The sequence below is a fragment of the Brachyhypopomus gauderio genome, unplaced genomic scaffold (assembly GCF_052324685.1).
Source record: "Brachyhypopomus gauderio isolate BG-103 unplaced genomic scaffold, BGAUD_0.2 sc56, whole genome shotgun sequence".
Lineage (NCBI taxonomy): Eukaryota > Metazoa > Chordata > Actinopteri > Gymnotiformes > Hypopomidae > Brachyhypopomus > Brachyhypopomus gauderio.
The window spans coordinates 2,295,486-2,312,253 of record NW_027506879.1 but is presented as its reverse complement, the minus strand read 5'-3'; the positions used below and the strand labels follow the sequence as shown (position 1 = coordinate 2,312,253).

The window sequence follows — 16,768 nt, the reverse complement described above, 5'->3', positions numbered from 1 at the left end:
ATGTAATTATTGCCTGTCTCTTGTTTGAAGCTCTTTCAATAGTTACAGAATAGTTGTGGTTTCCCATCAAAAACATTGTGTTTAGGAATATGCTATCTTCACATGATGCACTAAAGTCTATCACTCCCAGCTTGGACTGCTGTCTTACGATCTGTTGTACCAGTAAGTAGGTGAACAAGCTCCAGTTATGTCAAAATGTAGCTGTCATATCACTGAGAACTACACTACCCATGATGCCACAAGGAGACACTACAGATCGACATCATGAGTCCTAATTCTCATCTCCAGGTATATAAGCCCACTCCAAGCTCACAGACTTTGCGAGAACTTTTGGATGTCGTCTCTGCCTTGCCCCTCTGGTTTGTCTGCATGGTCTTTGTTGCGCTCTCGTGTTCTGACCCTGGACTGTCTCTACGTTACGTCTTGAATTTTGTGTTGCGTTCTGTTGCATTGCTGACTGCCCTTCTGGCAGTGTTGCGAATAACGCCGTTAAAAATAATGGCGTTAGGTAACGGCGTCATTTTGTCAGTAACGGGATAATATAATTAGTTACTTAGTTAATTAGTTAATATAATTAGTTTTCCTGTCCTTACAACGCCGTTGACGTTACTGGTCATTAAAAGCGGTGTGTTACTATATATTGATTAGGGGTGGGCATAGATTAATTTTTTTAATCTAGATTAATCTCACTGAAATCTTGAAATTAATCTAGATCAATCTAGATTAATCTATACTAAAATGGCTCATATGCGTGCTACCCAAGTAATGACTAAAAGTCAGTTTTTGAGATAGGGTTTCTTAACACAGAGGGTGCATTAGACAAGGGGCTCATCTCCTGTTTCTAAAATGCATCAATGACTGCTTGAGAAAGCTGTTCTACTTTGATACTTGAAGAAAAAAAAACATGCTCAATAAAATGTAGGCTACTCGTGTTCAACGGTTTATTCAGTTAAACATGAATTTGTAAGCCTACATACTGTACATTAAATAACATGTTTATTCAGCTAAACATGATATTTGAAATGTAAGCCAACATTTAGTACATTTAACCTCACGGACGTAATTTTCAAAAGTCAGTTTTGGTCCTCTGCAGTTTTAACGGTTAAAAAGAAATATTTAAATAGCGACCAATCTAGCGCTAGGACCATTCAGAAAACGACCGCTCTGAGCTCCGCTCTGGTAACACTTTACGTTCCTAAAAATGAATTTTCCATGAAGCAAACCTGGCGACTTTGTGGCTGCATCCATGTAAACACACGTACGATATGTAAATCACAGGTTTAAAAACTCGTTCTCGCCCCTGCTGTGCAATCTGGTTAGGAATACAGCCGAGCTAAACTATCAAGTTGAAAGTCATCATAGTTTGCTTACCCATTTTGACCCAGTTCTCAACCCAACTTTAAGAATAGATTAACGGCGATAATTTTTATATCGCCCGATAAGAGGATCAAATTAACGACCGCCGTTAACGCCATTAACGGCCCACCACTAATATTGATATACTAACAGTAACGCGAGCGGACCGCTGCCCAGACTAGTGAGGAGTAACAGATCTCGATAGGTCACAGTTCTCGTGTAACACCTGTTTAACTTAACAAGTCAGTAAGCGATTGGCTAAGGCAGCGTTATGGTAGCCAATCAGAGCCAGTGTTTTTACACGTACGCCGAAGCACACGACACAAACGGAGAAGAGGCAGAAATGGCGTCAGGTGCAAGCCGAAGAAAATTTAGCATTTTCAAGGCGATATAAACATTATTTAAGAAAATACTTGAAGTTCCTGAATGTCTACCAAACTGGGTATTTGATTTATTTAATTAAGAATAGAGGTTTTATTGTTAACTTTACTTCTGTTGTGAACAAACCAGTTGTCTCAGGTTGAGAGAATTTAATTTGATAGATGTAATTGCACTTTATAGCTATAGTGTAACTGTTTACTTTAGTTTTTTTTTCTTTAACAAAGATTTGGGATTTTAAATGATTTTATCCTGCACTGGTCTGTGGATGTGCAATAAATATCAAAAGTTAAACACCTTTCTGATCTACTCATTTCAACTGACTGTGAAAACTGCTATTTCAAAAAAATCCTTATTCATTGGTATATAACCTTTTTTTAACTGTAACGCAAATAGTTACTTTCCCTGGGAACGAGTTACTTTTATTATAGAGTAATTCACTTAATAACTCAGTTACTTTTTTGAACAAGTAGTGAGTAACTATAACTAATTACTTTTTTAAAGTAACATTCCCAACACTGCCTTCTGGTGTTTGAACCCCTGCCTGGCTTCAGTATTGTATTGGGATAATTCTCTCTGACGTTAAATAATTTTTGTTATAGTAATCTGCAAGCATCTGCAACTTCATTTTCACATATGTCACAGTAGCAACCAGAGTTCTAGTTCTGTCTAGTCCTGCTTGGACGCTTACTTAGGGGCCTGCTCGGTCCCCAGAGGCTCACCTACGGGTCTAACAACCACACTGTAAAAAAAAAAAAAAAAAAAAGACGTAAAAAAAAAAAGGTAACATGTCCGGCAGCAAATGTTGCCAAACAGTTACCAAAAAATTACACTAAAATACCACACATAATTCAAAAATGAATTACTGTAAAATTACATATTTTCCCTGTATTTGTTCTTTGTAATTTCACAGCCCAATTTGAGTAAAATTACAAATTTTCATTGTAAGAAAACTATGGAGTGATTTTTGTTTCAATAGTTCCACAAAAGCAAAAGTAAATCCAAGAGCAGAAAGTATGCAAAACAGAAAAAAATATATCAAAAGTATATATTTTTTATATAATTGGTTATTTGAAACTTGTTTTCGTTTGCATTTTGACAAGTTTTTGGTTCCATTGTTTTTGTTTTTTTGGATTTTCCCAGTAAGGTCTTTTGCATCTGGAATCTCTCTTTGCTTCTGCTTCGTTTTTTGCTTCTGACTTTTGGAACACATTTCACGTGTGGGAGGGGCTTAGATGAAGGCGTTCCTCTGCAATCTCCATTGGTCACTGATTCCGGACTGACACAGAGCTCTGAGACTGCCTCTGGGACCAAGCCATGCCCACCCCACCAGCTTCCCAGCGTTTTCAAACATGGCGGAACGCAGGGGTTCTGTTTCACAGTAGCATGTAAACTGAGTTTTACCATTAAAGTTTATACAAAGGTTTTAGTTAATTGCTAAATGGTCTGTAGATATGGCAAATGTACACTGTATAGTAACTACATTAAGCATGGCAGTTAATATTTAGCACACTTCACCAGCGCAAGCTTTTTAAAATTTTAGTGAACTGGATGCAGGCATGAAAATCTGTCACCTTGCGGCGAAATTCGCCGTTTTGAAGTTTTCATATTTTGCGGTAAAACAAACTCTTATGAAAAATAGGTAGATAGATAGTTAACGGTAAAATAAGAAACAAGATTTTTATTAAGTCCAAGTCAGTAAAGGTAAAGTCTAAGTCAAGTCGCAAGTCTTCAGTGATGTTGTCGAGTCAAGTCACAAGTCATCAGTTTAGTGACTCGAGTCGGACTCGAGTCCAAGTCATGTGACTTGAGTCCACACGTCTGGTGAGAAGGGCATTCACCATGCCCAGGTCTCATTGACTTTCTAAATATACAAGTACTAAAGAAGCAAAATAATTACAACAAGGTGGTCTTGAATTTTGACGTAATTATTGACAGATTATTTCAGGAAAGGAAGCAGTGTTTTCTGTGCTTAGGGTGGGTCTTCCCATCTCTTCCACACACAAAGTCAGCTCTCAGTCACATGGTCAGATTGGTCCTGATTCTCTGCTTCCTGTGATGTAGGAAATGTGCCACTGACTACACAGTTGCAGAGACCCCCAGTTTTACTGCGTACTTGCATATAGCAAGAATGACAAGCGAAAGCCTCTGAGGTTAGCCACTCTGGGACTCTAATCCCACGTTTCTCATCGAGAATCCCACTCTGTTTGGCTTGTTTGTTACAGGGAAGATTAACCTCATCTTTGGGTTGCAACAGCCTACAATAATGTGGAGGATTTTCGCAGAGGCACAGACAAGGTATAGAGCTTAATTTATTAGAAACAGGACTGTCAGAGAATTATGTAAAACATTTAGTTTGGTATAATACATATAGACATTCCTACATTCTTTACCATAGCTTAAAGATAAAATCTAAGACCCAGTGGATAGATTACATTCAGGAAATATTCATTTTAAATATCTGGTATTAATAGTGGATCTAAAACATACAATAAGATTTAAGAAAACACAAAACTGCATTTGGTCACACATTTAAATATCTTAAGGCTGAATCTAAGTACACATGGTTAAAAGTTTTAAGGAAAACATCTCATCATCAACAAATGACAATGCTGTAACTCCTCAGAGTCTAAACTGGTTGCAGGTCAAGGTAAAAGGCCATGCTCCATGAATAAACACATGACCAGTGGAGTATTATGTGTAGTAATATATCAGAGATGGTCTTTGGAATTATGAACCTTGCATGACTTTTCGCAAATGCAAACTTTTTTTCTACTTGGTTATCACACAGCACTGCAAACAAAGGGAGGGTTTTTTTCTTTTTTTAGGAGTCAGGTAGTGTGATGAAGACCAATACTGTGTGATGAAGAATGTAATGGATTATTGCTGCATCATAAACAAATGAATAACACATCAAATGTATCTTTAATAGTGCAATAATTGAAACACTTTTTAGTTGACATGACCAATGACCAAAGCAATGCCCTAATCAACATTAGTGGACACATTCAGGTCGTCGTGATCTAGGGTTAGGGTTATCCGGGACACTACCCTGGAGGAGTTGTGACATTGTTTACAGCCAACATCATCTTAAAAGGTCATATAAATTCATTCTGAGAAAATAAATGAAGCTTTAATTCAATATATTGGTTTTATAATGTAAAAATATGTCTTTGTGACTAATAGTCTTTAAAATAGTTTTTTGGTTAACAGAATGACCATACAGGAACATAAGTACAGCTGGTGTGAAATATCATAGAGAAGTTAGGTGTCCGTGATGGAGGGGTGGGGCTTCTTCACAAGTTTGTGTACTGACTGACAGCCTGTTTTAGCTTCTCAGCAATCTAACCAGAAGACAAAAATATGTTAATCAAAACATTATATTATCCAGAAAACTAAGCTTAAATATCTCTTTATTGACCGGGAAATGCAATAAAAAATCATGCAATGAATTTCAAATGTCATACAAAAAGTAAATGACATTTCATTACAGTAAGTACAGATTTACAAATTAAGTAGAAGTCAAAATACAAGAAGACTGCTTAATCTGAATCTCTCAGTAACCTATTTAAAATTAAGGGTTACCTTTTATGTAACATTAAAAAAAAAGGTCTGTCTCTGTATGTAACCATTTCCATACAGCTGTAGTGTTAGAAGTAAATTTCCAGATCTTGGTTACTCACAGTCTCATAGAATTTCACCTGCTCCTGCAAGAAGAACCGCATGACTCTATTGTAGTCATAGATACGGTTACTATGGAAGTGGTTCATCTCCGCTGAAGACAGATGGTAAATGATGTGACTAAGGTTTCACTTGTAACATGAGCAGGGTCACATTAGACACATACATGTGTTCAGATTACACCCACAGTCACATTAGACACATATGTGTTTTCAAATGAAAAGATATAGAAAAGAAAAGATAGAATATAAACACACATAGTAAATGTAGTTTAGTATAATCAGCTATTTGTAGGTTATACAAATGTTCAAAATAACAGATCACAAATATTCATCAGAATGGCTGTAACATACAGTAGCAAAGGCACATGTGTGGACATTCAGTGGTCATTCTGGGATTGATGGAGTGATCGGAGTGATCAGAGTGACTGGCTGCTGGGTGTGTTATGAACATAAAAGACAAACGGGCATGATTTTATATATATATATATATATATATATATATATATATATATATATATATACATATCTGAATCACTGATATCGCTTTCTGTCACATAAAAACAGTACATATCAGCTTGCAGTGTCCTGTGTGCATAAGAACAGTGATCAAGGTAATGAAAGCGAAAAGAAGAAATGATAATTTTACCTTGAAATGCATATGACATTGTACTCAGGTTCTTTGCCATATTATGTTTGTCCTGATGTGAGATTTTGTTCATGGCCACAAGACGATCTGCTTCTTTGACTTTCTCAATAGCAGCCTAAAACAAATAAAGGGTATGTAGCATGTTCATTTTCAACCAACATGAGGTAAGTTAATCTATTTAGGCTTATAAAGATAATTCTGTCCTAAAAAGGACAGGGGTATAAAGTCAACTGTCACCGTCTGTCTGGTCAGAGACAGGGCTAGTTGCACACAATGTCCAGAAAACAGTTGTTTATTATGCCAAACACACTCTACCACAAGGTGTGTTTAATTTTTTTGGACTCACAATAGGAACACAAATGTTCATCATAAAAAAATAAACAACATCCCCCGAGAGATATTGACTCCTGTCCTTTCAAGTCTCTTCTTTTTCTTTTTCTGTTTCAGATGAGTGGGGTTAAGTCAGTCCCGTCACTCTGCCAGTCATTGTTCTCCTATTTGTGTTGCTAAGGATGAACCTTAGTGACCAAAGACCAAACTTGGTCCAACCCCACTCCAGCCAGCCAGCCATAGAACTCTTTGGAACAACAAATGAATGTGAGATGTGGGTCATAACTGTTCTGTCTGCATCAACTCCATCAACCTCTCCTGCCTTTCCTTCTGCATCCAGGTTCACATTACACAACTGCCATTGCAGTCTAACAGAAATATTCTCAATCATGACGTTAATATTCACCATCAAAAACAGCAAATTGGTAAACGTTAATGGCCAGAAGGGTTAAAATGGATGAGAAGAATATATAATTTGATCACTACAACAGGTCTGTGGCTTGAAAAGAAAAATAATCAGTACCAAACAATAATACCAACCAGTGTTTGTACGTTATGCACAGTGCCAAATGTTTATTACTAATAATTAGTACTAATTACTACTAATACTAATTAGTAATAATTATTAGTGTGTGTGTGTGTGTGTGTCACAGGCCGATTTTATATATATATATATACACACATACACTACCGTTCAAAAGTTTGGGGTCACTTAGAAATGTTCTTATTTTTTTCAATTTAGCTAACATTAAATGCATCAAAAATACACTCTATACATTATTAATGTGGTAAATGACTATTCTAGCTGTAAACGTCTGGTTTTTAATGCAATATCTACATAGATGTATGGAGACCCATTTCCAACAACCATCACTCCAGTGTTCTAATGGTACATTGTGTTTGCTAACTCTGTAAGGAGGCTATTGGATATTTAGAAAACCCTTGAAAACTCTTGTGCAAGTAGGTTAGCACAGCTGAAAACAGTTTTGCTGATTAGAGAAGCTATAAAACTGACCTGTCCTGACTGTCCTTTGAGCTAGTTGAGAATCTGGAGCATTACAATTGTTGGTTCGATTAAACTCACAAAATGGCCAGAAAAAAACAACTTCCAATTGAAACTCGACAGTCTATTCTTGTTCTGAGAAATGAAGTCTATTCCATGCGAGGCATTGCCAAGAAACTGAAGATTTCCTACAATGGTGTGTACTACTCCCTTCAGAGGAGAGCACAGACAGGCTCTAACCAGAGTAGAAGGAGAAGTGGAAGGCCCCGCTGCACAACTGAGCAAGAAGACAAGTACATTAGAGTCTCCAGTTTGAGAAATCGACGCCTCACAGGTCCTCAACTGGCAGCTTCATTAAATAGTACCCGCAAAATGCCAGTGTCAACGTCTACAGTGAAGAGGCGACTCTGGGATGCTGGCCTTCAGGGCAGAGTGGCAAAGAAAAAGTCATATCTGAGACTGGCTAATAAAAGAAAAAGATTAATATGGGCAAAAGAACACGGACATTGGACAGAGGAAGATTGGAAAAAAGTGTTATGGACAGATGAATCAAAGTTTGAGGTGTTTGGATCACACAGACGAACAGAACAACTGAACAACTGAAAAGATGCTGGAAGAGTGCCTGACACCATCTGTCAAACATGGTGGAGGTAATGTGATGGTCTGGGGTTGCTTGGGTGCTGGTAAAGTGGGAGATTTGAACAAGGTAAAAGGGATTTTGAATAAGGAAGGCTATCACTCCATTTTGCAACACCATGCCATACCCTGTGGACAGCGCTTGATTGGAGCCAATTTCATCCTGCAACAGGACAATGACCCAAAGCACACCTCAAAATTATGCACAAACTATTTAGAGAAGAAGCAGGCAGCTGGTGTTTTATCGGTAATGGAGTGGCCAGCGCAGTCACCAGATCTCAACCCCATTGAGCTGTTGTGGGAGCAGCTTGACCGTATGGTACAAAAAAAGTGCCCATTAACCCAATCAAACTTGTAGTTTCAGTGATTGCTCCATGAACACAGGTGTGGGTGTTGATGAGGACAGGGCTGGAGATCAATCTGTGATGATTAAGTAAGAATGACACCACTGGACACTTTAAAAGGAGGCTGGTGCTTGGCATCATTGTTTCTCTTCTGTTAACCATAGTTATCTCTAAAGAAACATGTGCAGTCATCATTGCACTGCACATAAATGGCCTAACAGGGAAGAGTATCGCAGCTAGAAAGATTGCACCTCAGTCAACAATCTATCGCATCATCAACAACTTCAAGGAGAGAGGTTCCATTGTTGCCAAAAAAGCTCCAGGGCGCCCAAGAAAGACCAGCAAGCGCCAGGACTGTCACTTAAAAGTGTTTCAGCTGCAGGATTGGACTACCAGCAGTGCAGAGTTTGCTCAGGAATGGCAGCAGGCAGGTGTGAGTGCATCTACATGCACTGTGAGGTGGAGACTCTTGGAGCAAGGCCTGGTCTCAAGGAGGGCAGCAAAGAAGCCACTTCTCTCCAGAAAAAACATCAGGGACAGACTGATATTCTGCAAAAGGTACAGGGAGTGGACTGCTGAGGACTGGGGTAAAGTCATTTTCTCTGATGAATCCCCTTTCCGATTGTTTGGGACATCTGGAAAACGGCTTGTTCGGAGAAGACGAGGTGAGCGCTACCACCAGTCTTGTCTTATGCCAACTGTAAAGCATCCTGAAACCATTAATGTGTGGGGTTGCTTCTCAGCCAAGGGAATTGGCTCTCTCACAGTCTTGCCTAAAAACAGCCATGAATAAAGAATGGTACCAGAATGTCCTCCGAGAGCAACTTCTCCCAACCATCCAAGAGCAGTTTGGTGATCAACAATGCCTTTTCCAGCATGATGGAGCACCATGCCATAAAGCAAAGGTGATAACTAAATGGCTCAGGGAACAAAACATAAAGATTTTGGGTCCATGGCCTGGAAACTCCCCAGATCTTAATCCCATTGAGAATGTGTGGTCAATCATCAAGAGATGGGTGGACAAACAAAAACCTACACATTCTGACAAAATGCAAGCATTGATTGTGCAAGAATGGACTGCTATCAGTCAGGATTTGGTCCAGAAGTTGATTGAGAGCATGCCACGGAGAATTGCAGAGGTCCTGAAGAAGAAGGGTCAACACTGCAAATATTGACTTGCTGCATTAACTCATTCTAACTGTCAATAAAAGCTTTTGTTACTCATAATATGATTGGAATTATAGTTCTGTATGTGATAAAATATCTGACAAACACACATAAAAACCAGAGGGCAGCAGATCATGTGAAAATATAATATTTGTGTCATTCTCAAAACTTTTGGCCATGACTGTATATGTATGTATAGGTTCGTGTATAAGTATATGTATAGATATATATATATATATATATATATACCTTGTGGACTCCCATAATCTCAGGGAAGCATCCAAGCAGTCCTTTGTATTCACTGTTAGTTTCCATCAGGTAGTGCAGGTCTTGTTTTGGCTTATCAAACCAAAAAAAAAGGCAAAAACACCAATCTAAACCAATAGTTTCAAAATCAGACTACTTACAGGATAACAACGGAAGTAGACCAAAGTGCAGAGATAAACAGGGCTGGGGGTCTAAAGACGTACTGACATTAATAAGCTTTAAAACAACAATCCTGACATTAATAAAGACAATACCTGTCTGGAAACTATTTCCGCTATTTCTTCATATATTTTCCCTGTTGTCATTAGTGGTTCCGTAAGAGTTGCTTCTCCTTGAGTAGGTTGAGAAGAGGAAGATGGGGAACTTAACTGTTACAGTTGACATGGAAATACAATACGATTGTTCATAATGTGCACATTTTTGTAATTTCACTTTTAGGTGATGAGTTCTGGCCTCTTACCCAGGTATCCACTTGTGCTGAAAACTGTGGACAGGTTCTGAAGTGCTTTCCCTATGTGCCGGTATTCTTTCTGTAAGGCTTGGAAGACAAACAAGAGAAAGAGATGTTGTTGAGCTCATAGTTACAGTGTTTCAATGTTGTTATAAAAACTGGGCCAGGGCTTCTGAATTCAATCAGTTCATACTGACAGCAGGAAGAACGATGAGAACGTTTCTGTTTTTGGAAGACAACCTAAATATTAGTTGTTGTCAAGTACTGCTGCAAGGCAAACAAATTATCTTCCTAAAAACTAATATGGCTATTCAGTTCTATCTGTGTCTGACTGTTATTTTTTATCTTTGCATAGGCAAAGTAATTCACCAGCAGTGTATCTGGTCGCAGCACCACACTTCATCCCATTTAACCAGTTAGTTTCAGTGTCTCAGTGTTCAGCTTGTACTTGTGTGTTCAGTACTTGTGTGTGTTCCAGAAAACCTGTAGCCAATCAGCATCTTTCAAGTGTGACTGCGTAACCTGGTTATAAAGCAATGAAAGCATTTTGGAGACATTATTCCTTAATACCAGCATGGCCCGGTCCCAGCTGTGTCCATACACAAAACCACAGAACAGAAAAAGAATAAACAGCCTTAGATTCGCTTGTAACAGGAAACCTTCAGTCCTTCCTTTAGTCTACATCTTTTGGTACTACGCCACTGAGCTAGACAACATCTCTGGTGTCCTTTATCAGGAGGACATGTACTCACGTCCTGTACATCTCTTCCAGTGAAGATGGCCGACAGAAAGGAGACCCTTCACACCTTCATCCATGGATCTGGTAAAGCGGCTGTATGTCTCATATTTCTGCTCTCTATAAAAGCCAAGCAAGGAACCTCATTCTGACCATAATCTCAAAGAACAGAGATTAAATGTTTAAGGGTATTAAAGCTGCCTACATGTCCACAGGATCCAGATCTGGGACCTCGGGGTCCATGGAGGAGAAGATCATCACTCCCACCATCTCATCTTTTTCTGCTTTCCGTTTGCCTACTTTCCAGTCCTACAAGAGACAGAGGAAAAGTCACTCATTAATTCATTCATTTAAAAGCTTCAGATACTACAATGTTGTATGTACAATATTGTATGTACATTTACATGCAAGTACTAAATGTGAATGGTAGTTTAGAGATGCTGGTACCTTCTCATCTCTGTAGGTGAGGAACAGTTTAAAAACCTCACTATTTGAGACAACAGGATGTCGGCACATACGAGACATCCAAGCCTGTAGACGCTCCATTCTCATTTTAATGAATTCTTCTTCAAACCGTCCTGCATATAAACAATTGAGAGAAAAGCAGTTGGTATTGGTCTAAAATACTGTTAAAACTATTGCCTAAGCATTTGGTTTCAAATACACAGTACCAGTCCATAGCTTAAGTAAAATGTTTTGCCTGATTATACAATCATCTACATTTAATTAATTTACATTCACATAATATACACAGATAATCATAAATGCATTACATCCAAACAACTCATTCCATATTTTATTTTATCGGCCACATTTATTCGCAGTCTCATTTCTTTGGTCACTACCCAGAGTTCGTGAGCATAGGTAAGAGTCGGAACGTAGATTAACCAGTAAATCAGTTAAAATTGTAAAAACGACCTTGAGTACCTAGAAAGGCGTTATATAAATTGAACATTCATTCATCATAAATCGAGAGCTTTGCCTTTTGTCTTACAACGGTCTGGTATAGGGTGCCCAATACTGCAGCCGCAACACCGATCCACCTCTCATTTCATCCTTCCCTTGCTCGTGAACAAGAACCCGAGATACTTCAACTCCTCCACTTGAGGCAAGGACACCCCACCCTTGTCCTACTGAGTACCATGGTCTAGTTTTTGAGGTGCTAATTCTCATCCTGGCCGCCTCGCACTCAGCTGCAAACTGATCCAGTGAGAGCTGCAGGTCCTGGCCTGATGATGCCAACAGGACCACATCATCCGCAAAAAGGAGACGCGGAATCCTGAGGCCACCAAACCGAACCCCCTCCACTACTTGGCTACGCTGAGAATTTCAGTCCATAAAAGTTATGAACAGAATCGGTGACAAAGGGCAGCTCTGGCGGAGTCCAACTACCACTGGGAACCAGTCTGACTTACTGCCGGCCATGCGAACAAAGTTCCTGCTCCGTTTATACAGTCTGGATAGCCCGTAGCAGTGTTCCACGACCAAGACGGAAACCACACTGAATCAACTATAGACCGGACTCTGTTCTCCAGTACCTCTGTATAGACCTTACTGGGGAGGCTGAGCAGTGTGATCCCCTGATAGTTGGAGCACACCCTCTTGTCCCCTTTCTTAAAAAGGGGAACCACCACCCCGGTTTGCCAGTCCAGGGGCACTGCCCCCGATGTACCTGTGAAGTTGCAAAGGCGTGTTAGCCAGGAAAGTCCCACAACATCCAAAGCCTTAAGAAACTCGGGGCGGATCTCATCCACCCCCGGAGCCCTGCAAAACCCCGCCCGAGTCTCCCAGCTCTGCTTCCTCTATGGAAGACATGATGGTGGGATTGAGAAGATCCTCAAAGTATTCCTTCCACCGTCTAATGACATCCCCAGTTGAGGTCAGCAGATCCCCAGCCCCACTGTATACAGTGTTGGTCGGGAACTGCTTTCCCCTCCTGATTTGGCTGACGGTTTTCCAGAATCCTGAGTTTTTGCCTCCGCGATGATCAAAGCCGTGATCTGCTTGGCCCTCCTGTACCTGTCTGCTGTCTCCGGAGTCCCACGAGTCAACCAGGCCCTTTCTTCAGCATGACGGCCTCCCTTACCCGAGGTGTCCACCATCAGGTTCGGGGATTGCCGCCACGATATGCATAGACAACTTTGCATAGACAACTTTGAGGCCTCAGCTCCAGTCCGCCACATAGACAATGAAAGAACGCAACAAGGCCCATTCGGACTCAATGTCTCCGGCCTTCCTCGGGATGCAGTCAAAGCTCTGACGGATGTGAGAGTTAAAGACCTTTCTCAGAGGTTCCTCTGCCAGATGTTCCCAGCAAACTCTCATGATATGTTTGGGTCTGCCAGGTCTGTCCGGCATCCTCGCCCGCCATTTGATAACAGCTCAGCTCCTCTCTTCACCCGATTGTCCAAGACACATGGTCGCAAGTCCAACGACACGATTACAAAATCGATCATTGAGCTGCGACCTCAGGTGTCTTGGTGCAATGAGCATTTATGGACACCTCTGTGCTCGAACATGGTGTTTGTTATGGACAGACTGTGATGAGCACAGAAGTCAAATAACAAAACACCACTCAGGTTCAGATTGGAGAGGCCATTCCTCCCAATCACACCATTCCACGTTGTTGCCCACATGAGGATTGAAGTCCCCCAGCATAACAATGGGTTCCCCAGAAGGGGCACCTTCCACTATCCCCTCCAAGGACTCCAAGAAGGCTGGGTACTCCGAACTGCCATTTGGTGCATAAGCACAAACAGTCAGAGCTCGTTCCCCAACTCGAAGACGCAGGGAAGCAACCCTCTTGTCTACTGGGGAAAACCCCAACACACAGGCAGCGAGCCGGGGAGATATGAGTAAGCCTCCTCCAGCCCTCTGCCTTTCACCCTGGGCAACTCTAGAAAAGAATAAAGTCCAGAGTAGAGGTCTGCGTGGGACTGCTGCTTTTTAAATCCCGCTTCCGCCCACTCCCGCTTGTTTTAATCTTGCTCCCGCCCGCTCCCGCAAAAAAATCGCTTATTTTAATCCCGCTCCCACCCGTACCTGCATGTTTTAGTCTCGCTCCCGCCCGCACCGGCCAGAAAATCGCTCGTTTTAATCCCGCACCTGCCCGCCACATACACGTTTCTGTCGCCCCTGCCCGCAATCCTAATATCAATTGAATTAATTAAATTTAGTACTTGATATTTTCTTATGTATTTATTAAAACAATTATAGCGATGGATCACGCCATCTCATTTCTTACCACAATCCAAACACATGCCATCAGGTGACGTACACCAACACTTTCTGACATCTATCACAACAAGCAAATGGTAGACGATTTCCATCTCCATTAATTACAATGGAATATGACTTCAATACATCAGACTTTCCTGTAGTTGGCTTAATTGTGGTGTATTCGCCTGTTTTAACTGAATTTTCCACAGCTGAAACTGACCGTCTACAGTCTCTGCCATTTCGGTATCAAAATGACAAAATGACGCACATTTCATGTTCATGTGATCAGTTGCTTAGCCAATATTTTGAATTAGTTTATTGCTTACTTACTGAATGATTAGTTGTTTTCGTCCTGTTCCTTATGCATGGAAATCATTGCGTTGTTAATATTATAATTTTCTAGACTATTTATTAATTTGCGGGATTTTTCTACATGTATATGTGGTCCCGCTCCCGCATCGCCTGGACTAAATAAACTCCCGCTCCCGCCAATAACAATTAAATTATGTCCCACGCCGCAAGATATTCTGACGGGTCCCGCGGGATTACCGCGGGAGTGCAGAGCTCTAGTCCAGAGGTTACGTTTCATTTTTACCTTTACTTGGTCTGAGTGTGTGATTTGTGTGTGACTTGTGTCTTTGTCTGTATTTTGTGTAATTTGTGTGTTAACGGGCCGCCCAATGTAGGATGGGTTCCCTTTTGAGACTTGATTCTCCCGAGGTTTCTTCCTATTCCCCACCATCATAGGGAGTTTTTCCTCGCCACTGTCGCCTTTGGCTTGCTCATTAGGGTTCTGGACCCATAGTATTGTTAACCTTATAAATCCTGTAAAGTGCTTTGTGACAACATGTGTTGTGAAAAGCGTTATACAAATAAACTTTGATTTAATTTGATGTCCCAAGAGCCAGCTTCAGTAACCGAGGACCGGTATGCCAAGGTCACCACCTTCAGCCACCGCCCAAACCACAATGCACTGAACCCCTAGTACTACCTCTCCCACATGTATCTCCTTCGGGCTGTACCCGGACGGGCCCCATGGGTAGAAACCCAGCCACCAAGCGCTAGCCAAGGAGCCCCTCCCCCAGGCCTGGCTCCAGGGTGAGGCCTACAAATTTAGGGTGTAGGCCTACAAATCTTATTCAGCTGTATATTCATTGTTTTAATTATATCAATGTTATTTTTCATGCTGATTTTAAAATGTGGCTTTTTATTATTTTTTCACTTGTTTTTTGTGGTGGATTTTTTCATTTTTTTTATTTATTATTTTGCTAAATTAATTTGATTCAAAGTCTGGTTTGTTTTATTGTTGCTTAATGTTTTTTTCATTTTAAATGTATTATTTTTTTATTTAACCTCATAGCTATTTTGCCACATTTTTAAAAATCTAAAATGTAAACATTTAAAAAAGTTTTATTTTGTAATTCCTGTTCAGCTACACTGTAAATGAGAACCTTCCTCTATATTTCCCCAAAATTATATAAAGGTATAATGATGCACATTCCCCTCCCTCCCCCTCAGTCCCCTCCCTCCATCCATTGCTCAGTCCCCTCCCTCCCTCCATCCCTCAGTCACCTCCCTCTCTCCTTCCCTCCCTCCCTCCCAGTCACCCCCCTCCCTCCCTTTACAGAAAGTATATTCTGATAAATGCTGAGCTCAGTACCATGAGAAAATGGCAATAGTCTGTTGTTCAAATAGGTTTGGGGCAAATGTGGGCAAAAGCAACTTTATTCTCCACTGACCTGTTACTTGTTTATCTGGAAGACTTGGAATAGGGACTGCACAGCCAAACTTTCCCATAAGCCTCTCATACAGCCAATCAAAGTGCTTGTATCTGTGATTGACAGGCCTATTTGTACTCTGAGAAATGACAAGCAACAAAAGAGCCATTGTACAGTTGTCAATGAAAGAACACCTCAGAACATCAGGATGACTAAACATATGGCAAACATACATTAGGTGTGATCTGATATTCAAACATACATTAGGTGTGATCTGATATTCAAACGTACATTAGGTGTGATCTGATATTCAAACGTACATTAGGTGTGATCTGATATTCAAACGTACATTAGGTGTGATCTGATATTGAATGTAGCTCTTCAAGCCGTACATTTTGGAGCCCTTTTTTGGATGGGCCACCACACAGTCTAACTGGCTTTGTGGGTACAACCACACTGGACCGACCTCACCCATCTAGCATTGAGAGGACGAATAGAGGTTCTGGTTCTGGGCAGGAGTCACCAACACAAACAGCAAGAACAACAAAACCAACAGCAGCAATAGTAACTTTTGTAGCTTACGTATATCGGCAATCTGTCAGTTTCTTTAGGTAAATGTTTTGATAGTAAATACACTTCAGTATTTGGTGTCTTGGAAAACACTTGAAATCTAGGAGGAGATGAATATTATAATTTGAATCAGAACAATAATGTTTTACACTGGTATGAAGACTGTGGGTGCTACCATAAAAATAGAGGTACCTCATCACAGTTCTGCTTAAAGTCTGGTCAGCAACAACTGTTTTATTATTCAACTAGGTCATGCTTATCCTA

The 16,768-nt window shown here is 40.5% G+C and overlaps 1 protein-coding gene across 3 annotated transcripts in view; it reads right to left on the bottom strand.

Moving 5' to 3' along the window:
• Positions 1-4,028: 4,028 nt before the first annotated feature.
• The window catches only part of snx9a (sorting nexin 9a), an 89,019-nt gene continuing 76,279 nt past the window's right edge, over positions 4,029-16,768 (bottom strand). For 2 of the 3 annotated variants that reach the window (XM_076987757.1, XM_076987759.1), the window contains 12 exons: positions 16,517-16,604; positions 16,284-16,409; positions 15,956-16,073; positions 11,445-11,575; positions 11,203-11,306; positions 11,014-11,117; positions 10,271-10,348; positions 10,065-10,141; positions 9,793-9,882; positions 6,064-6,178; positions 5,418-5,509; positions 4,029-5,078 (listed from right to left, as the gene is read on the bottom strand). In XM_076987757.1, the coding sequence (XP_076843872.1) occupies positions 5,031-5,078; positions 5,418-5,509; positions 6,064-6,178; positions 9,793-9,882; positions 10,065-10,141; positions 10,271-10,348; positions 11,014-11,117; positions 11,203-11,306; positions 11,445-11,575; positions 15,956-16,073; positions 16,284-16,409; positions 16,517-16,604 (1,171 nt within the window). In that variant the 3' untranslated portion in view covers positions 4,029-5,030. The remainder of the gene's footprint in view (positions 5,079-5,417; positions 5,510-6,063; positions 6,179-9,792; positions 9,883-10,064; positions 10,142-10,270; positions 10,349-11,013; positions 11,118-11,202; positions 11,307-11,444; positions 11,576-15,955; positions 16,074-16,283; positions 16,410-16,516; positions 16,605-16,768) is intronic. The other variant, XM_076987758.1, reaches the window with a different exon arrangement.